At 44.2% G+C, this 17,431-nt stretch overlaps 1 protein-coding gene across 1 annotated transcript; it reads right to left on the bottom strand.

Annotated features, from left to right (window-relative positions):
* Positions 1-584: 584 nt before the first annotated feature.
* Positions 585-16,552, bottom strand: LOC129831598 (uncharacterized). The gene is made up of 3 exons (XM_055894946.1): positions 16,516-16,552; positions 6,591-6,685; positions 585-1,013 (listed from the first exon to the last, which is right to left on the bottom strand). Exons 1-3 carry the CDS (start codon positions 16,550-16,552, stop codon positions 585-587), a joined length of 561 nt encoding a protein of 186 aa, XP_055750921.1.
* Between the last annotated feature and the right edge of the window lie 879 nt (positions 16,553-17,431).

Below are 17,431 nucleotides of genomic sequence, written 5' to 3'. Positions count from 1 at the left end.
GAGAAGTATTTATGGACATGGTGTGGCGGGGATGTCTACGGGCAGTCATTTATCCTCGAACTCAGCAGCTCGATTAGGTCACAGACAGGTTACAGAGCCGTACTCATCAATTCGGATTGACTTTTCCATTGCAAAAGTCTCTTCAACTAAGAGACCTGACAAGTAATCAATCTGTCATTCAATCAGCGTTATTTATCTGGGGTTTACCGTAAGAGCAGACTGGAGTGGGATGCTCGTCAGTTTCCCGGTTGCAGTGACATAATGGTTTCTGGAGACCATGCATAGGAATAAGACAGCTGTGTCACACAAAAGTTCCAAAAAACATTCGTTTTTATTAGCACTGAATCAAACTATTTCATTTCAATACCAAACAAGAGCTCTTATTCCCATAGGCCAATTTTTTGTCTCCAATGTAAGCCTATGCCTGCCCCCTTCAGCCTAGGCTATATCCAAGTTATTTTGTGCCTTATCAAATGAACAGTACATTCTCATTGGGAAACATTTAGAAAAATATCTTTCATCAGAATCAGTGTTTCATTGAATTGTCTCTGGTGAGCAGACCAGGGAAAGGCATCAGACATGACTCAGAAGCACTTGTGATGGATCACATTGGACCCCATCTCTTGGTACTCCAAGGCACTGATGCACATGTCTCCAAAGATGGAGAGAGAGGACAGGAGGGAGCCCCCCAGCCAGGCAGTATCCATCACAGGGACTGGCCCCACGCGGTCTCCTTGCGGGGCCAGAGCCGAGGCCTCCTCCCTCAGTCTGTGGCCCATCCCGGGAAGGAGGCTGGAGCCCCCGGCAAGGACGGCGTTGTCTAGGAGCAGCTGCCACAGGTCTGCATCGCTCTCCAACACAGAGCTCACCAGGAGACTGGGGATGCCTTGTGTTACCATGCGGACAGTCTGAGGAGAGAAGAGGATTTCGGGCGCCCCGAACCTCTCGCTGCCAATCCTCAGCATCTGTCCGTCAGGGAGCTGGTAGTCCGCATCGGCGCTGCACTTTCTCCTCTAGTTACAATGTGCGTGTATCCGGATCGGTGACAATGGGTGAGTTAATTTTGCATCACCCGGTGATATAGTTGTCATATTGGCTGATAATGTGGCGAGAGTAAATATTTGTATTTAACTCAGCAAATAAGGAGAAGATGAAATCGCGAGACTTCTGTTTGTGTCCTGCTTAGGTTTTCAATACTGACATTTGGGTAAACATTTTATAATTATTTTGGTATATATTTTTATTCAAGTTTTACAGAATGTACATCAATGTAAGTACAAAGATTTTACCATATCCCAACCACCCTCCTTCCCTCCATACAACACATCCACCCAACCCCCCTAGTCCCCCCCTACCTTTACGCCCTACCTCAGTCCACCAACCTCTATTCCCCCTCCGAACCACCCACCCCCAACCTCCTCTCAACCACCCACACTGATCACCCCATATAGCCAACCCATCCCACACCCTCCCTCAATTCGGGCCTAGAAAACAAAAATTCTACAGAGATATCACAACAAATAAACAATGAAGAATACAGGGGGGGGGGGGGGGGGGTATACAAACAACTCAATACAGATTCAAAATACAAAGCAGAAATAAGTAAATGATCAGTAAACCTTAGACAAACATGCTTGGACTGGATAACATTATATTGATGACTGTACCTATTATGTAATGACTACTGGTAATGCCTACTGGGAAACCTTAAAGCACATCATCAGAGGAGAGCCTCTGATAAGCCATTAATGATAAGCCATAAGCCATTAACGTATGATATAAATGGTTGCTATTATCTAACAAATGTATCATTGGAACCCCTAAGAGAATACTTCATTTTCTCAAGCTTTAGGAAGAACATTACATTGTTGAGCCATTGAGAAGTAGAGGGGGGCTGAGCAGACTTCCACTAGAGAAGAATTCTACGTCGAGCTAATAAGGATGTAAAAGCAACAATATGGGCATGTTTGGGGTCAAGTGGCGGACAAGTTTTCTGGAATACCAAAGGCAGCTATCAAGGGACAAGGCTCCAGGTTCATTTCAAGCACCACCGATTAAGTTTGAAAAATAGAATCCCAGTAATTTTGCAGTTTAGAGCACTGATGAGACATGACATCTATCACACTCATCATTTACATTTGGATATATGTCAGACAATCGGGATTTAGAAAAATGCACCCTATGTAAAACCTTTAATTGTATGAGACCAAGACGAGCACAAGATGTAGTGGATTGTACTCTATCAATCGCCTCATCCCACCACTCCTGTGTAAATTTAACACCCAGATTTGGCATGGTTCCCAAGATCCTCAAAAGGTTCTACAGCTGCACCGTCAAGAGCATCCTGACCGGTTGCATCACCACCTGGTATGGCAACTGCTCGGCATCTGACCGTAAGGCGCTACAGAGGGTAGTGCGAACGGCCCCGTACATCACTGGGGCCAATCTTCCTGCCATCCAGGACCTATATAATAGGAGGTGTCAGAGGAAAACCCATAAAATTGTCAGAGACTCCAGTCACCCAAGTTATAGACTGTTTTCTCTGCTACCGCACGGCAAGCATTACCGGAGCTCAAAGTCTAAGACCAAAAGCCATAAGACTGTTGAACAATTCATAAAATCGCCACCAGACAATTTACATTGACACCCCCTCCCTTTTGTACACTGCTGCTACTCGCTGTTTGTTTGTTGCCTATGCATAGTCACTTCGCCCCCACCTACAGTACATGTACAGATTACCTCAACTAACCTGTACCCCCGCACACTGACTCGGTACCGGTGCCCCCTGTATATAGCCTCGTTATGTTATTCTTATTGTGTTACTTTTTATTATTACCTTTTTTTTATCTACTTGGTAAATATGTTCTTCTTCTTGAACTGCACTGTTGGTTAAGGGCTTGTAAGTAAGCATTTCACGGTAAAGTCTACACTCGTTGTATTTGGCGCATGTGACAAATAAAGTTTGATTTAATTTTGTTGGTGGAGTGTTTGGTGGAGTGTCTGCCTTGCGGTCAGAGGCCGAGCAGTTGCCATACCAGGCAGTGATGCAACCAGTCAGGATGCTCTCGATGGTGCAGCTGTAGAACCTTTTGAGGATCTGAGGACCCATGCCAAATCTTTTCAGTCTCCTGAGGGGTAAAAGGTTTTGTCATGCCCTCTTCACGACTGTCTTGGTGTGCTTGGACCATGTTAGTTTGTTGGTGATGTGGACACTAAGGAACTTGAAGCTCTAAACCTGCTCCACTGCAGACCTGTCGATGAGAATGGGGGCGTGCTCAGTCCTCTTTTTCCTATAGTCCACAATAATCTCCTTTGTCTTGATCACGTTGAGGGAGATGTTGTTGTCCTGGAACCACACAGCCAGGTCTCTGACCTCCTACCTATAGGCTGTCGTTGTCAGCTGTTGTGTCATCGGCAAATTTAATGATGGTTTTGGAGTTGTGCCTGGCCGTGCAGTCATGAGTGAACAGGGAGTACAGGAGGGAACTGAGCAAGCACCCATGAAGGGCCCCTGTGTTGAGGATCAGCGTGTCGGATGTGTTGTTACCTACCCTTGCCACCTGGGGGCAGCCCGTCAGGAAGTCCAGGATCCACTTGCAGAGGGAGGTGTTTAGTCCCAGGTTCCTTATAGCTTATTGATGAGCTTTGAGGGCACTATGGTGTTGAACGCTGAGCTGTAGTCAATGAATAGCATTCTCACATAGGTGCTCCTTTTGTCCAGGTGGGAAAGGGCAGTGTGGAGTGCAATAGAGACTGTATCATCTGTGGATCTGTTGGGGCGGTAGACAAATTGGAGTGGATCTACGGTTTCTGGGATGATGGTGTTGATGTGAGCCATGACCAGCCTTTCAAAGCACTCCATGGCTACAGACGTGAGTGCTATGGGTCGGTAGTTATTTAGGCAGGTTACCTTAGTGTTCTTGGGCACAGGCACTATGGTGGTCTGCTTAAAACATGTTGATATTACAGACTCGGACAGGGAGAGTTTGAAAATGTCAATGAAGACACTTGCCAGTTGGTCAGCGCATGCTCGCAGTACACATCCTGGTAATCCGTCTGGCCCTGCGGCCTTGTGAATGTTGACCTGTTTAAAGGTCTTACTCACATTGGCTGCGGAGAGCGTGATCACACAGTCGTCCGGAACAGCTGGTGCTCTCATGCATCTTTCAGTGTTACTTGCCTCGAAGCGAGCATAGAAGTACTTAGCTCGTCTGGTAGGCTCGTGTCACAGGGCAGCTCTAGGCTGTGCTTCCCTTTGTATTCTGGAATAGTTTGCAAACCTTGCCACATAAGACGAGCATCAGAGCCGGTGTAGTACGATTCGATCTTAGTCCTGTATTGATGCTTTGCCTGTTTGATGGTTCGTCGGAGGGCATAGCGGGATTTCTTATAAGCTTCCGGGTTAGAGTCCCACTCCTTGAAAGCGGCAGCTCTAGCCTTTAGCTTAGTGCGCATGCTGCCTGTAATCCATGGCTTCTGGTTGGGGTATGTACGTACGGTCACTGTGGAGATGACGTCATTGATGCACTTATTGATGAAGCCAATGACTGATGTGGTGTACTCCTCAATGTCATCAGAGGAATCTCGGAACATATTCCAGCCTGTGCTAGCAAAACAGTCCTGTAGCTTAGCATCTGCTTCATCTGACCAATGTTTTATTAATCTAGTCACTGGTGCTTCCTGCTTGAAAATTTGCTGATAAGCAGGAATCAGGAGGATAGAATTATTGTCAGATTTGTCAAATGGAGGGCGAGGGATAGCTTTGTATGTGTCTCTGTGTGTGGAGTATAGGTGGTCCAAAGTTCTTTTTCCTCTGGTTGCACATTAGGAATCATGTAGTAACCATTTTTTTTTTAAACAAATCTAAATATATTTAATATTTTAGATTCTTCAAAGTAGCCACCCTTTGCATTGACGACAGCTTTGCATGCTCTAGGCATTATCTCAACCATCTTCACCAGGAGCACCCGATCCCTCTCCTTCTTGGTCGAAAAAGCCCTTACACAGCCTGGAGGTGTGTTGGATCATTGTCCTGTTGAAAACCAAGTGATAGTCCCACTAAGTGCCAACCAGATGGGATGGCATATCGCTGCAGAATGAAATCCACTCACTCTAAATTCCATCAAGGGGATGTGTTCTGTACTGATCAAACCCATAATGAGTCCTGGCTATAATCTCCATTATGAATTTCTCCTAATAATTTATTGAGCTAATGGAGTGGACAAGGCATGGAAAGCTGTAGTCGAAAATACAAATCCATTTAAAGAAAGAGTAACAGAACAATCGAGAACACAAACATATACACCCACAAAACATATACAATAGAGCCCTGTTGTTGACAACACAGCTCACTAAATATAATAACAAATATATCAAAACATATACAGAGAATTATGAACATGTGAGTATACTGTAAAAAAAAAACACTACTTTTAAAGAGCAGCAAAACTCCTCATGACCTAACAATGAGAAGGAAAAAAACACATACGTATTGCATTGCTCTAGCTAGAACCACGTGCACATCGAAGACAGCCCTGAAATTTCCCACTTGAAATATTGCATTGAAAAAATTTACCTGTTGAACGGAGGAACTATCTTGGAACAGCCTGGTCTCACAGACTAGACGTAACATACCAAAACTAAATCCGGGACATGCAAATGAGTATGATATGTTACGTTTGGTATGGTTACATAAGACAGAAGGTTACTTAAGGCAAAAACTAAAGGAGAGTGGTTGGCCGGGGTGGATGGATGGATGGATGGGTGGGAGTATAACCTGAACGTCTAGCAACCTAAAAGCTGCGTGTTCGAATCTCGTCACAGACAACTTCAGGATTTTAGCAACTTTGCAACCACTTACTACTTTTTAGATACTTTGCAACTACTTAGTCTATTGGCCAAAACTTCACCTTACCCTTTAATCTAAATCCTAACCTTAACCCTAACCTCTAGCCTAGCTAACATTAGCCACCTAGATAACGTTAGTGTTAGCCACCTAGCTACAGTACCGATAGCCACAACAAATTGGAATTTGTAACATACTGTATCATAGGTATTGCAAATTCGTAACATATTTGTCACGACTTCTACCGAAGGTGGCTCCTCTTCCTGTTCGGGTGGCGCTCGGCGGTCGTCGTCACCGGCCTACTAGCTGCCATCGATCCCTTTCCCCTTTCTGTCGGTTTTGTCTGATTTCTTTCACCTGTTTCTTGTTTAGGTTTTGAGTTGGGCTATTTAAGCAGGTAGGCCCGCCTGCTCTTTGTGCGGGCTTGATTATTTTTCCCACTGTGTTGACGTGTGGTAGTGCGTGTTGTTTAGCTACCTGTTTTGGGCATTTGTTTGATTACGCCCAGTTTCGTGGAGAGTACTACTTTTCCCTGTGCTTAATAAAGCGCTATTCTGAACTTTCTGCCTCATGCACCTGACTCCGCACCCACTACGCCTAGTGTGTTACAATATTGTACAAATTGTATTTCATAATCTACTAAAGGGAGCATTCATAAGCTGAACGTCATTTAAAGCGGGACCCACTTGGTTTGCAACAATGTAAAGTAACAAGTTACTTTTTCCAAATTGGGTAATATTATTACAGCTGCTTTTTCAAGTAATGCGTGTATTACATTTACATTACTTTCAGAAAATATTTTCCCACCGGGCGTGTTGTATTCAAGATGTCGTGGAAATTCTAACCAAAAGGATGAGAGAATTTAGATTCTTCAAACAACACTTTTATTTTAAGATTTGCAAAAATGGAGCAGTTAACAATCCCTCAATGGTGCAGAGTTAAGAGCCCAACGAACAGAGTTGGCTCTCAGCTTTTATAGAAAACTACAACCTCCTTATCTATTGCACAGTTAGCAGATGTGTAGACACAATGGGTGGGTACACAAAGAAACGATAATCACTAGTTCCGTAACTATCTGCTGACACCAGGTATAGTCTGAATGATCATGATAACGCTAATCATGCTATTCTCTGTTCTCCTCAGCATGTTTCCACACAATTGGGATCCTGTAGATACTGTGTAACAGGATGTGTCACATATTGTGGTTTCACTCAGTCGTATGACTAGAATTGACAAAGACGGTCTGTATCAGTAGAGAAACATAGAAGAGACAGTTCTCTAAGGCTAATACAGAATAGACAGAGCCTAGTTTGTAATTTTCCACAACAATGATCCGATCTCAACTTTTTTCCTCATTTAGTTCTCGAGTGAGTGGAGAAAGATATTTGGAGAATAGTTATGACAACTGTCCATAAAAATAGATAGAGGTTTCACCTCTGATCTTTGCTATTGATCGCTTCTAACTCTAACCCTTTTCCTAACCTTAACTTCTTTCTCCTAATCTGACCTTTCCATTTGAGTCGAGATACACAGAAATAATCTGGAACTGTTTGCTCCTGAATTTCACTCCTTTGAAAAGCATCCACTATAGGCTACCCTTCTACTTTTTGATCAACGTTAATATTAGCCTACACTGTCAAGTAGTTATTTGGAAATTAAGGTACTCATATTTCCTCCCTTTTGGTTATTTCCACAATTTGGTTGGACTCCCATGTGGTGCAGTGGTCTAAGACACTGCATCTCAATGCAAGAGGCATTACTGTTGTACCTGGTTTGAATCCAGGCAGCAACACATCCAGCCATGATTGGGAGTCCCATAGGGCAGTGCACAATTGGCCCGGGTTTGGCCGGGGTAGGCCGTCATTGGAAATAAGATTTTTTTCTTAACTGACTTGCCTAGTTAAATAAAGGTTAAATAAAAAAATATAAAAAATAAATTAGCACCTCAAATTTTGGACCCATTAAAGGGGCAATCTGCTGTTCAAACACTAAGAAAGCGGACACCCCGATACTGGGAAGGGGCTGGAGAAATTTAACCATACTCAAATGAATTTATAGAGCTATTGACTATCCATAATATAAATAACTTATAGTTTTAATCATGTTTTGAGGCTATACAGTGTTTGTTTACAATTACATTGTTCACTAACAATGGAGTCAAACAAGCTTATATTTTAGTTTCTGATGAGGCATTTATAAATTAACTTCTTCAAGAATTAATGATAGGCTATCATTAATTTAAAAAATCCAAAAAAGATGCATCAATCACAGATTTCCACTTTAACCCTTCTCCTACAATTTCTGCGGAATACATATGCACACACCACTTTTCTGATTTAAAATGTTTAAGTTATTTTTTCATTTCACTTCACCAATTTTGACTATTTTGTGTATGTCCATTATATGCAATCCAAATAAAATAAAAACATTTAAATTACAGGTTGTAATGCAACAAAATAGGAAAAACGCCAAGCGGGGTGAATACGTTTGAAAGGCACTGCATACAGGTAATATCTCAGAAATCTCTCAAACACATTTTGACTGTTTTTCCATGTATGAATCTGTTACTGCCAATAGCAGTAAGGACAGATTCAATGTTTCTTCAAATATTTGTTTAAAAATATTAGTTCATACATATTTTTTTGTATCTACAGTGGCCCTAAAATTCCAAATCAAATAGCTACATGATCCTTGGTATGGCCATCTTAAAACAATTCCATATGGTAGTTTGTAGAAACACATCCCCGGGCCCTTAGACTTAACAGCAATTCCCGGTAGGCCTATCTGCTGCTCGATAAGGTCACACACACACTTACGTTACAGAATCGTCCTCATCAATTCTGATTGACTTTTCCATTGCACGAATCTCTTCAACGAAGAGACCTGACGAGTAATCAATCCGACACTCGATCAGCCATTTTTATCTGGGATTTCCCGTAAGAGCAGAGTGGGATGCTTGTCAGTTTCCCGCGGTTCAGTGTGCTGCATAATAGTTCCTGGAGACCATGCATAAAGGTATTGGACAGCTGTGTGTTCCGTGGTCACAGAAAAGTTCCACAACCATTTGCTATTATTAGCACTGAATAAAACCATTATTGAAACCTACAACATTTGATTTCAAAACCAAATAAGAGCTCTTATTCCCATAGGCCTTTTCTCTCCAAAGTAAACATTTTCCTGCCCACTTACAGCCTATAGGCTATATCCAAGGATTTTTGCATTATCGAAAAGACCTTTTGTTCTTGGTAAAAGTTTAGAAAAATACATTTAATCAAAAGCAGTGTTTCTCTGAACATATTGTCTCTGTGAGCAGGCCAGGGAAAGGCATCAGGGACCACTTGTGACAGTCTCCAAAGATAGACAGAGAAGCCAGAATGGGGAAAACCTGGTCAGTTGTGCAACTGAATGCATCTTTCACATTTAACCCAACCCCTCTGAATCAGAGGTGCGGGGGGCTGCCATAATTGACATCCACATCTTTAGCACCCGGAGAACAGTGGGTTAACTGCCTTGCTCAGGGACAGAATGATAGATTTTTACCTTGCGAGCTTGGGGACTCGATCCAGCAACCTTTAGGTTACTGGCCCAAAGCTCTAACCATTAGGTTACCTGGCGCCTAAGGAGCACCCCAGCCAGGCAGTATCCACCACAGGGACGGGCACCACATGGGACCAACTATGGAAGCATCACATATTGGGGTTATTAGCAGTAGTTAGAGTCAGGCAGAATCAGGTGCAAAATGATGGTACAGTTGAAGTCGGAAGTTTACATACACCTCAGCCAAATACATTTAAACTCAGTTTTTCACAATTCCTGACATTTAATCCTAGTAAAAATTCCCTGTCTTTGGTCAGTTAGGATCACCACTTTATTTTAAGAATTTGAAATTTCAGAATAATAGTAGAGAGAATGATTTATTTCAGCTTTCATTTCTTTCATCACATTCTCAGTGGGTCAGAAGTTTACGTACCCTCAATTAGAATTTGGTAGCATTGCCTTTAAATTGTTTAACTTGGGTCAAACGTTTCAGGTAGCCTTCCACAAGCTTCCCACAATAAGTTGGGTGAATTTTGGCCCATTCCTCCTGACAGAGCTGGTGTAACCGAGTCAGCTTTGTAGGCCTCCTTGCTCGCACACACTTTGTCCACTCCAATACCTTGACTTTGTTGTCCTTAAGCCATTTTGCCACAACTTTGGAAGTATGCTTGGGGTCATTGTCCATTTGGAAGACCCATTTGCGACCAAGCTTTAACTTACTGACTGATGTCTTGAGATGTTGCTTCAATATATCCACTTAATTTTCCATCCTCATGATGCCATCTATTTTGTGAAGTGCACCAGTCCCTCCTGCAGCAAAGCACCCCCACAACATGATGTTGCCACCCCCGTGCTTCACAGTTGGGATGGTGTTCTTTGGCTTGCAAGCCTCCGCCTTTTTCCTCCAAACATAAGGGTGGTCATTATGGCCAAACAGTTCTATTTTTGTTTGATCAGACCAGAGGACATCGTACCAAAAAGTACGATCCTTGTCCCCATGTGCAGTTGAAAACCGTAGTCTGGCTTTTTTATGGCGGTTTTGGAGCAGTGGCTTCTTCCTTGCTGAGCGGCCTTTCAGGTTGTATCGATATAGGACTCGTTTTACTGTGGATATAGATACTTTTGTAGCTGTTTCCTCCAGCATCTTCACAAGGTCATTTGCTGTTGTTCTGGGATTGATTTGCACTTTCACACCAAAGTACGTTCATCTCTAGGAGACAGAACGTGTCTCCTTCCTGAGCGGTATGACGGCTGCGTGGTCCCATGGTGTTTATACTTGCATACTATTGTTTGTACAGATGAACGTGGTACCTTCAGGCGTTTGGAAATTGCTCCCAAGGATGAACCAGACTTATGGAGGTCTACACATTTGTTTCTGAGGTCTTGGCTGATTTCTTTTGATTTTCCCATGATGTCAAGCAAAGAGGCACTGGGTTTGAAGGTAGGCCTTGAAATACATCCACAGGTACACCTCCAACTGACTCAAATGTTGTCAATTAGCCTATCAGAAGCTTCTAAAGCCATGACATCATTTTCTGGAATTTTCCAAGCTGTTTAAAGGCACAGTCAACTTAGTGTATGTACATTTCTGACCCACTGGAATTGTGATACAGTGAATTATAAGTGAAATAATCTTTCTGTAAACAATTGTTGGAAAAATGACTTGTGTCATGTACAAAGTAGATGTCCTGACCAACTTGCCAAAACTATAGTTTGTTAATAAGAAATTTGTGGAGTGGTTGAAAAACAAGTTTTAATGACTCCAACCTAAGTGTATGTAAAACATCTGACTTCAACTGTACATGTATAGAAGGTGAATGAAGCTGCATTCAAAATTTGTAGCCTAGGAGCCTACAAGACATTGACGAACACCGACATAATTCGTTTTTTTCAGTTATCCAGCTAGCAAAAGCAACCTGACAAATGGACACGATTGCACCTCAAAACAATTTCCCAAGTTGGAATAATGTAACGCGTCATTTGAACGGTTTAACTGATAGAATGGATCCTTGCTCTATCACTGATGTCAGCGTGGCTGCTATATTCATGGATTCGACAAAAACTGAAAGATCTGCTGTAACGGCTGTCGTTTTCCTCTTCCTCGGACGAGGAGAGGAGGATCGGTGGACCAATACGCAGCGAGGTAAGTAGACATAAATGAATTTATTTGAAATACAAAGACGAATACGAAAACACTTGGAAAATTACAAAATAAGAAAACGACGTAGACGAAACCTGAACATGAACTTACATAACTACACGTAGAACTCACGGACAGGAACAGACTACATCAAACGAATGAACAGCCAAAACAGTCCCGTGTGGTGCACATACACAGACACGAAAAACACAGGAGACAATCACCCACAAACAAACAGTGAGAACAACCTACCTTAATATGACTCTCAATCAGAGGAAATGCCAAACACCTGCCTCTAATTGAGAGCCATACCAGGCAACCCTTTAACCCAACATAGAAACACAACACATAGAAATGCCCACCCAGCTCACTTCCTGACCAACAAAACAAAGGATTAACACAATAACTAGGGTCAGAACGTGACATCTGCACAGACGATATCTCAAAGGTACGTTGCATTTCATTCTCTGTTTACCTCAAATAGCATGGTGTTTGTATGGTCGACTGTAAAATTATTCCTTCCATCATTAGCCTAAATATACATTTGTATTGGTGCTTTGTCCATCCATTATGGTCACTATGTCAGTGTATATCAATCTGTCTATCAATGAATATCAATGTCCTGTATATTTGCCTATCACCAAGAGATTCACTAGACGAATGGACTTAATTTACAAGTAAAGGTAGGCCTAAATGCATTTTCCTTTGCAGTTTGCTGGTTAGGCTACTGTTGAATCATGAGAATTGACAACATCGATTTGAATACATTATATTTATCAAGCTACAATATTTCTCATAATAATATTATTATTATTATGTGTGTGTGTCTGCACATTGGAAGAATTGTAAATCCATTGTGAAAAGCTATTTGCGTTGCAAATTATTCTGATGAAATGTGCAAATATATTGGTCTTTTAGTGCCGCCTATCAGTTGTTACTCTGGATGCTACATCGGTCTATAGCTGAGCTGAGTTGAGCAATGTGTCATTTGGTTGTAAATATGCCACCATCGAAGGCTATCGCTTGGTATTTACATTTGGTGAAAATTGTTTGTCAATCTGGTTGTTGGAGCTACGGTATCTGTTGTATGGTGATCTTGGGCTTCGTCAAAGTTTATTTGTGAGTAAATCTGGCTTTTGATAATAGCCAGTGCTTACCCAGCCACCCACCTCACCGCACGCCACTGTAAATTATATATAATGTTTAAAAAACATATTAAAGGGGCAAACCACTGTTGCTTCATCCATTTTTGGACTTCTGAATTAAATAAATGTACCCATTTATTCTTGAAGAATATAGCTTATAATTGAACTTAGTTCAACTGTCATATCCCATCAGAACCCAAAATATAAGCCTGTTTCACTCAAGTTTGTAAACAAAGTGTAACGGCTTTCCTCTTCCTCTTCATCAGAAGAGGAGGAGCAGGGATTGAACCAAAATGCAGCGGAGTTTGTCGACATGATTTATTAAAGAAAAAACACGAACTCGACTAATACACTAACAAAACAAATAAACGGTGTAGACAGACCTAGACGACGAACTTACATAAAACATGAAGAACGCACGAATAGAGAAAATAGGCTACACAAATGAACGATGAACAAACAAACCGAAAACAGTCCCGTGTGGCGCAACGACATACACAAACACAGGAGACAATCACCCACAACGAACACTGTGAAAACACCTACCTAAATATGACTCTTAATTAGAGGAACGCCAAACACCTGCCTCTAATTAAGAGCCATACCAGGCAACCCATAAACCAACATAGAAACAGAAAACATAGAATGCCCACCCAAACTCACGTCCTGACCAACTAACACATATAACAAACTAACAGAAATAGGTCAGGAACGTGACATAACCCCCCCCATAAGGTGCGAACTCCGGGCGCACCAGCACAAAGTCTAGGGGTGGGCATCTGACCACGGTGGTGGCTCAGGCTCCGGGCGAGGTCCCCACCCCACCATAGTCAATCCCAGCTTCCATCTCCCCCTATGAATGTCCACCCTCATCTTACCCCCACAAAATCCTTTTGGTAACATCAACAACAGGGGCAGCACCGGGACAGAGGGATAGATCAAGACAGAGGGATAGCTCAAGACAGAGGGATAGATCAGGATAGAGAGGTAGCTCAGGATAGAGAGGTAGCTCAGGATAGAGGGGCAACTCCGGACTGAAAGGCAGCTCCGGACAGAGAGACAGCTCTGGACTGAGGGGCAGTTCTGGGTAAATAGCCGCTCCGGGCTAAGAGACAGCTCATGACTGGTTGACGGCTCTCGACGCTCATGGCTGGCTGACGGCTCTCGACGCTCATGGCTGGCTGACGGCTCTCGACGCTCATGGCTGGCTGACGGGTCTCGACGCTCATGGCTGGCTGACGGCTCTCGACGCTCATGGCTCGCTGACGGCTCTGGACGCTCATGGCTCGCTGACGGCTCTCGACGCTCATGGCTCGCTGACGGCTCTGGACGCTCATGGCTCGCTGACGGCTCTGGACGCTCATGGCTGGCTGAAGGCTCTGGCAGATCCTGTCTGGTTGGCGGCTCTGGCAGATCCTGTCTGGTTGGCGGCTCTGGCAGATCCTGTCTGGTTGGCGGCTCTGGCAGATCCTGTCTGGTTGGCGGCTCTGGCAGATCCTGTCTGGTTGGCGGCTCTGGCAGATCCTGACTGATAACTGGCTCTAGCGGCTCCTGACTGACTATCGGCTCTGACGGCTCGGGACAGACGGGCGGCTCTAATGGCTCAGGACAGACGGATGGCTCAGACGGCGCTGGGGAGACGGATGGCTCAGACGGCGCTGGGGAGACGGAAGGCTCAGACGGCGCTGGGGAGACAGATGGCTCAGATGGCGCTGGGGAGACGGATGGCTCAGATGGCGCTGCGGAGACGGATGGCTCAGATTGCACCTGTCTGAAGGAAGGCTCTGGCTGCTCCTGTCTGGCGGAAGGCTCTGTAGGCTTATGGCAGACGGGCAGCTTTGCAGGCTCATGGCAGACAGGCAGTTCATGCGCCGTTGGGCAGACGGCAGACTCTGGCCGGCTGAGACGCACTGTAGGCTTGGTGCGTGGTGCCGGAACTGGAGGCACCTGACTGAGGACACGCACTTCAAGCCTAGTGCGGGGAGCAGGGACAGGGCACACTGGACTCTCAAAGCGTGCTATATTCCTGGTGCGTGGTACCGGCACTGGTGGCACCGGGCTGAGTGCACGCACATCAGGACGAGTACGGGGAGAAACAACAGTGTGCACAGGACTTAGGAGACTGTGGCTTAGTGCGCGGTGCCGGAACTGGAGGCACTAGGCTGGAGACACGCACCATAGGGAGAGTGCGTGGAGGAGGCACAGGGCTCTGAAAACGCACTGGAAGCCTGGTGCGTGGTGTAGGCACTGGTGGTACTGGGCTGGGGCGGGGAGGTAGTGCCGGAAATACCGGACCGTGAAGGCGTACTGGCTCCCTTGAACACCGAGCCTGCCCAACCTTACCTGGTTGAACGCTCCCCGTCGCCCGACCAGTGCGGGGAGGTGGAATAACCCGCACCGGGCTATGTAGGCGAACCGGGGACACCATGCGTAAGGCTGGTGCCATGTAAGCCGGCCCGAGGAGACGCACTGGAGACCAGACGCGTTGAGCCGGCCTCATGACACCTGGCTCAATGCCCAATCTAGCCCTACCAGTGCGGGGAGGTGGAATAACCCGCACTGGGCTATGCACTCGTACAGGAGACACCGTGCGCTCTACTGCGTAACACGGCGCCTGCCCGTACTCCCGCTCTCCACAGTAAGCCTGGGAAGTGGGCGCAGGTCTCCTACCTGCCCTTGGCCCACTACCTCTTAGCCCCCCCCAAGAAATTTTTGGGGTCTCCTCTCGGGCTTCCAGCCACGTCTCCTTGCTGCCTCCTCATACCACCGCCTCTCTGCTTTCGCTGCCTCCAGCTCAGCTTTGGGACGGCGATATTCTCCCGGCTGTGCCCATGGACCTCTCCCGTCCAATATTTCCTCCCAAGTCCATGATACCTGTGTAGAATCCTGCTCGACTTCGCGCCGCTTGGTTCTGGATCGGTGGGTGATTCTGTAACGGCTTTCCTCCTCCTCTTCATCAGATGAGGAGGAGCAGGGATTGAACCAAAATGCAGCGGAGTTTGTCGACATGATTTATTAAAGAAAAAACACGAACTCGACTAATACACTAACAAAACAAATAAACGGTGTAGACAGACCTAGATGACGAACTTACATAAAACATGAAGAACGCACGAATAGAGAAAATAGGCTACACAAATGAACGATGAACAAACAAACCGAAAACAGTCCCGTGTGGCGCAATGACATACACAAACACAGGAGACAATCACCCACAACGAACACTGTGAAAACACCTACCTAAATATGACTCTTAATTAGAGGAACGCCAAACACCTGCCTCTAATTAAGAGCCATACCAGGCAACCCATACACCAACATAGAAACAGAAAACATAGAATGCCCACCCAAACTCACATCCTGACCAACTAACACATATAACAAACTAACAGAAATAGGTCAGGAACGTGACACAAAGTAAATGTAAACAAACACTATGTAGCATCTAAACATGGTTAAAACTGTAATGTTGATATCATGGATGGTCAGTCCTTGCATCCATAGCTTTGTCTATGCATTTGAGTGGTTACATTTCTCCAACCCATTCCCTCAACTTTTTACCAAAACAGGGTTAAATCTATTGATTGCCGCTTTAGTAAATAATGTTTTTATAAATTATGTTTTGTTACATTCAACTGTCAAAAATGCTGTTATCAAGATCATTTCTTTAGTAGGTGACGTCAGAGGTCAGCATGTGGGATTAAGTCGGAGTTCAGGGATGAATGACGAGCTTCCCACTGGTAATTACGAGTTGGTAAAAAAAAACTTCCCACTTGGTTATGAATGCAGAATTAACCACAGATTAACTTCTAAATAAAAAATGCATGGTTCTCATTTGGGCAAAATACCTTCCTCTCCTCGACTCCTCCGTCCTCTTGCCTCCATGACCCGGAAACCAATAAGTGGTCAAGTGGGTAGTGTCAATTCGTTAGTAGGCGAACGAAAGAGTGTACTCCCCTTCTCGATAGCCACCTTTCAATGAGAATAGTCTATGTATCCTACCAGAGTGCTTCGTGGAGGAGTTTTTATACAGTATGTGTCACACCCTCTTTGAATCAGCTGTTGTTTTGTCGGAGTAGAAAAGCATGCACACATTTAAAAACGATATGACACTTATTGTTTTATCTATAAAATGTCTGCCACAACCATCACCATTTATTTTTACCACTTTATGCATATATGTTGGTATTCTTCCTCTGTTAACGTCATTTGCCTGATGACGCGCTAGTGGACAAGGACAGTCTCATTTCATTCAAGCGCATTTGTTTCCATATTTCTGCATTTGTTTCCACATTTCTTCTCCTGCTCTCCTCGATTACCTTTTGATATTTTTCTAAAGGAGGAGAGGACGGAGGGCCGAGGAGTTAGCAAAACCAAATGAGGATCTCCCATTATTAACATTCCTACACGCCTGTGACAAATACAATCCAAAAGGATTTAGCAAAGAGAATATGCTTGTGCATGCTTACAACATAAACAAACATTAGCAAACATTTGCAATCTGTGCAATGTCCAAAGTGACCGACACTCTCCAGTATGCAATGTCCAGTATGCAGGCCTATACCTGTACAGCCCTTTGAGATATCAGCTGATGTACGAAGTGCTATATAAAAAAAAAATTCAAAAAAATATACATTTGATATAACTACAGCTCTTTTCCTTTCAAGGGATGCTTTGTAATGTTGGCAATGAGCCCCATTATCTACTTCCCCAGAGTCGGATCAACATGTGGATACCATTTGTATGTCTCTGTGTCCAGTTTGA

The sequence above is a fragment of the Salvelinus fontinalis genome, chromosome 33, assembly GCF_029448725.1.
Source record: "Salvelinus fontinalis isolate EN_2023a chromosome 33, ASM2944872v1, whole genome shotgun sequence".
In the NCBI taxonomy this organism is placed as follows: Eukaryota; Metazoa; Chordata; class Actinopteri; order Salmoniformes; family Salmonidae; genus Salvelinus; species Salvelinus fontinalis.
This window is presented reverse-complemented; position numbering and strand designations above follow the sequence as displayed.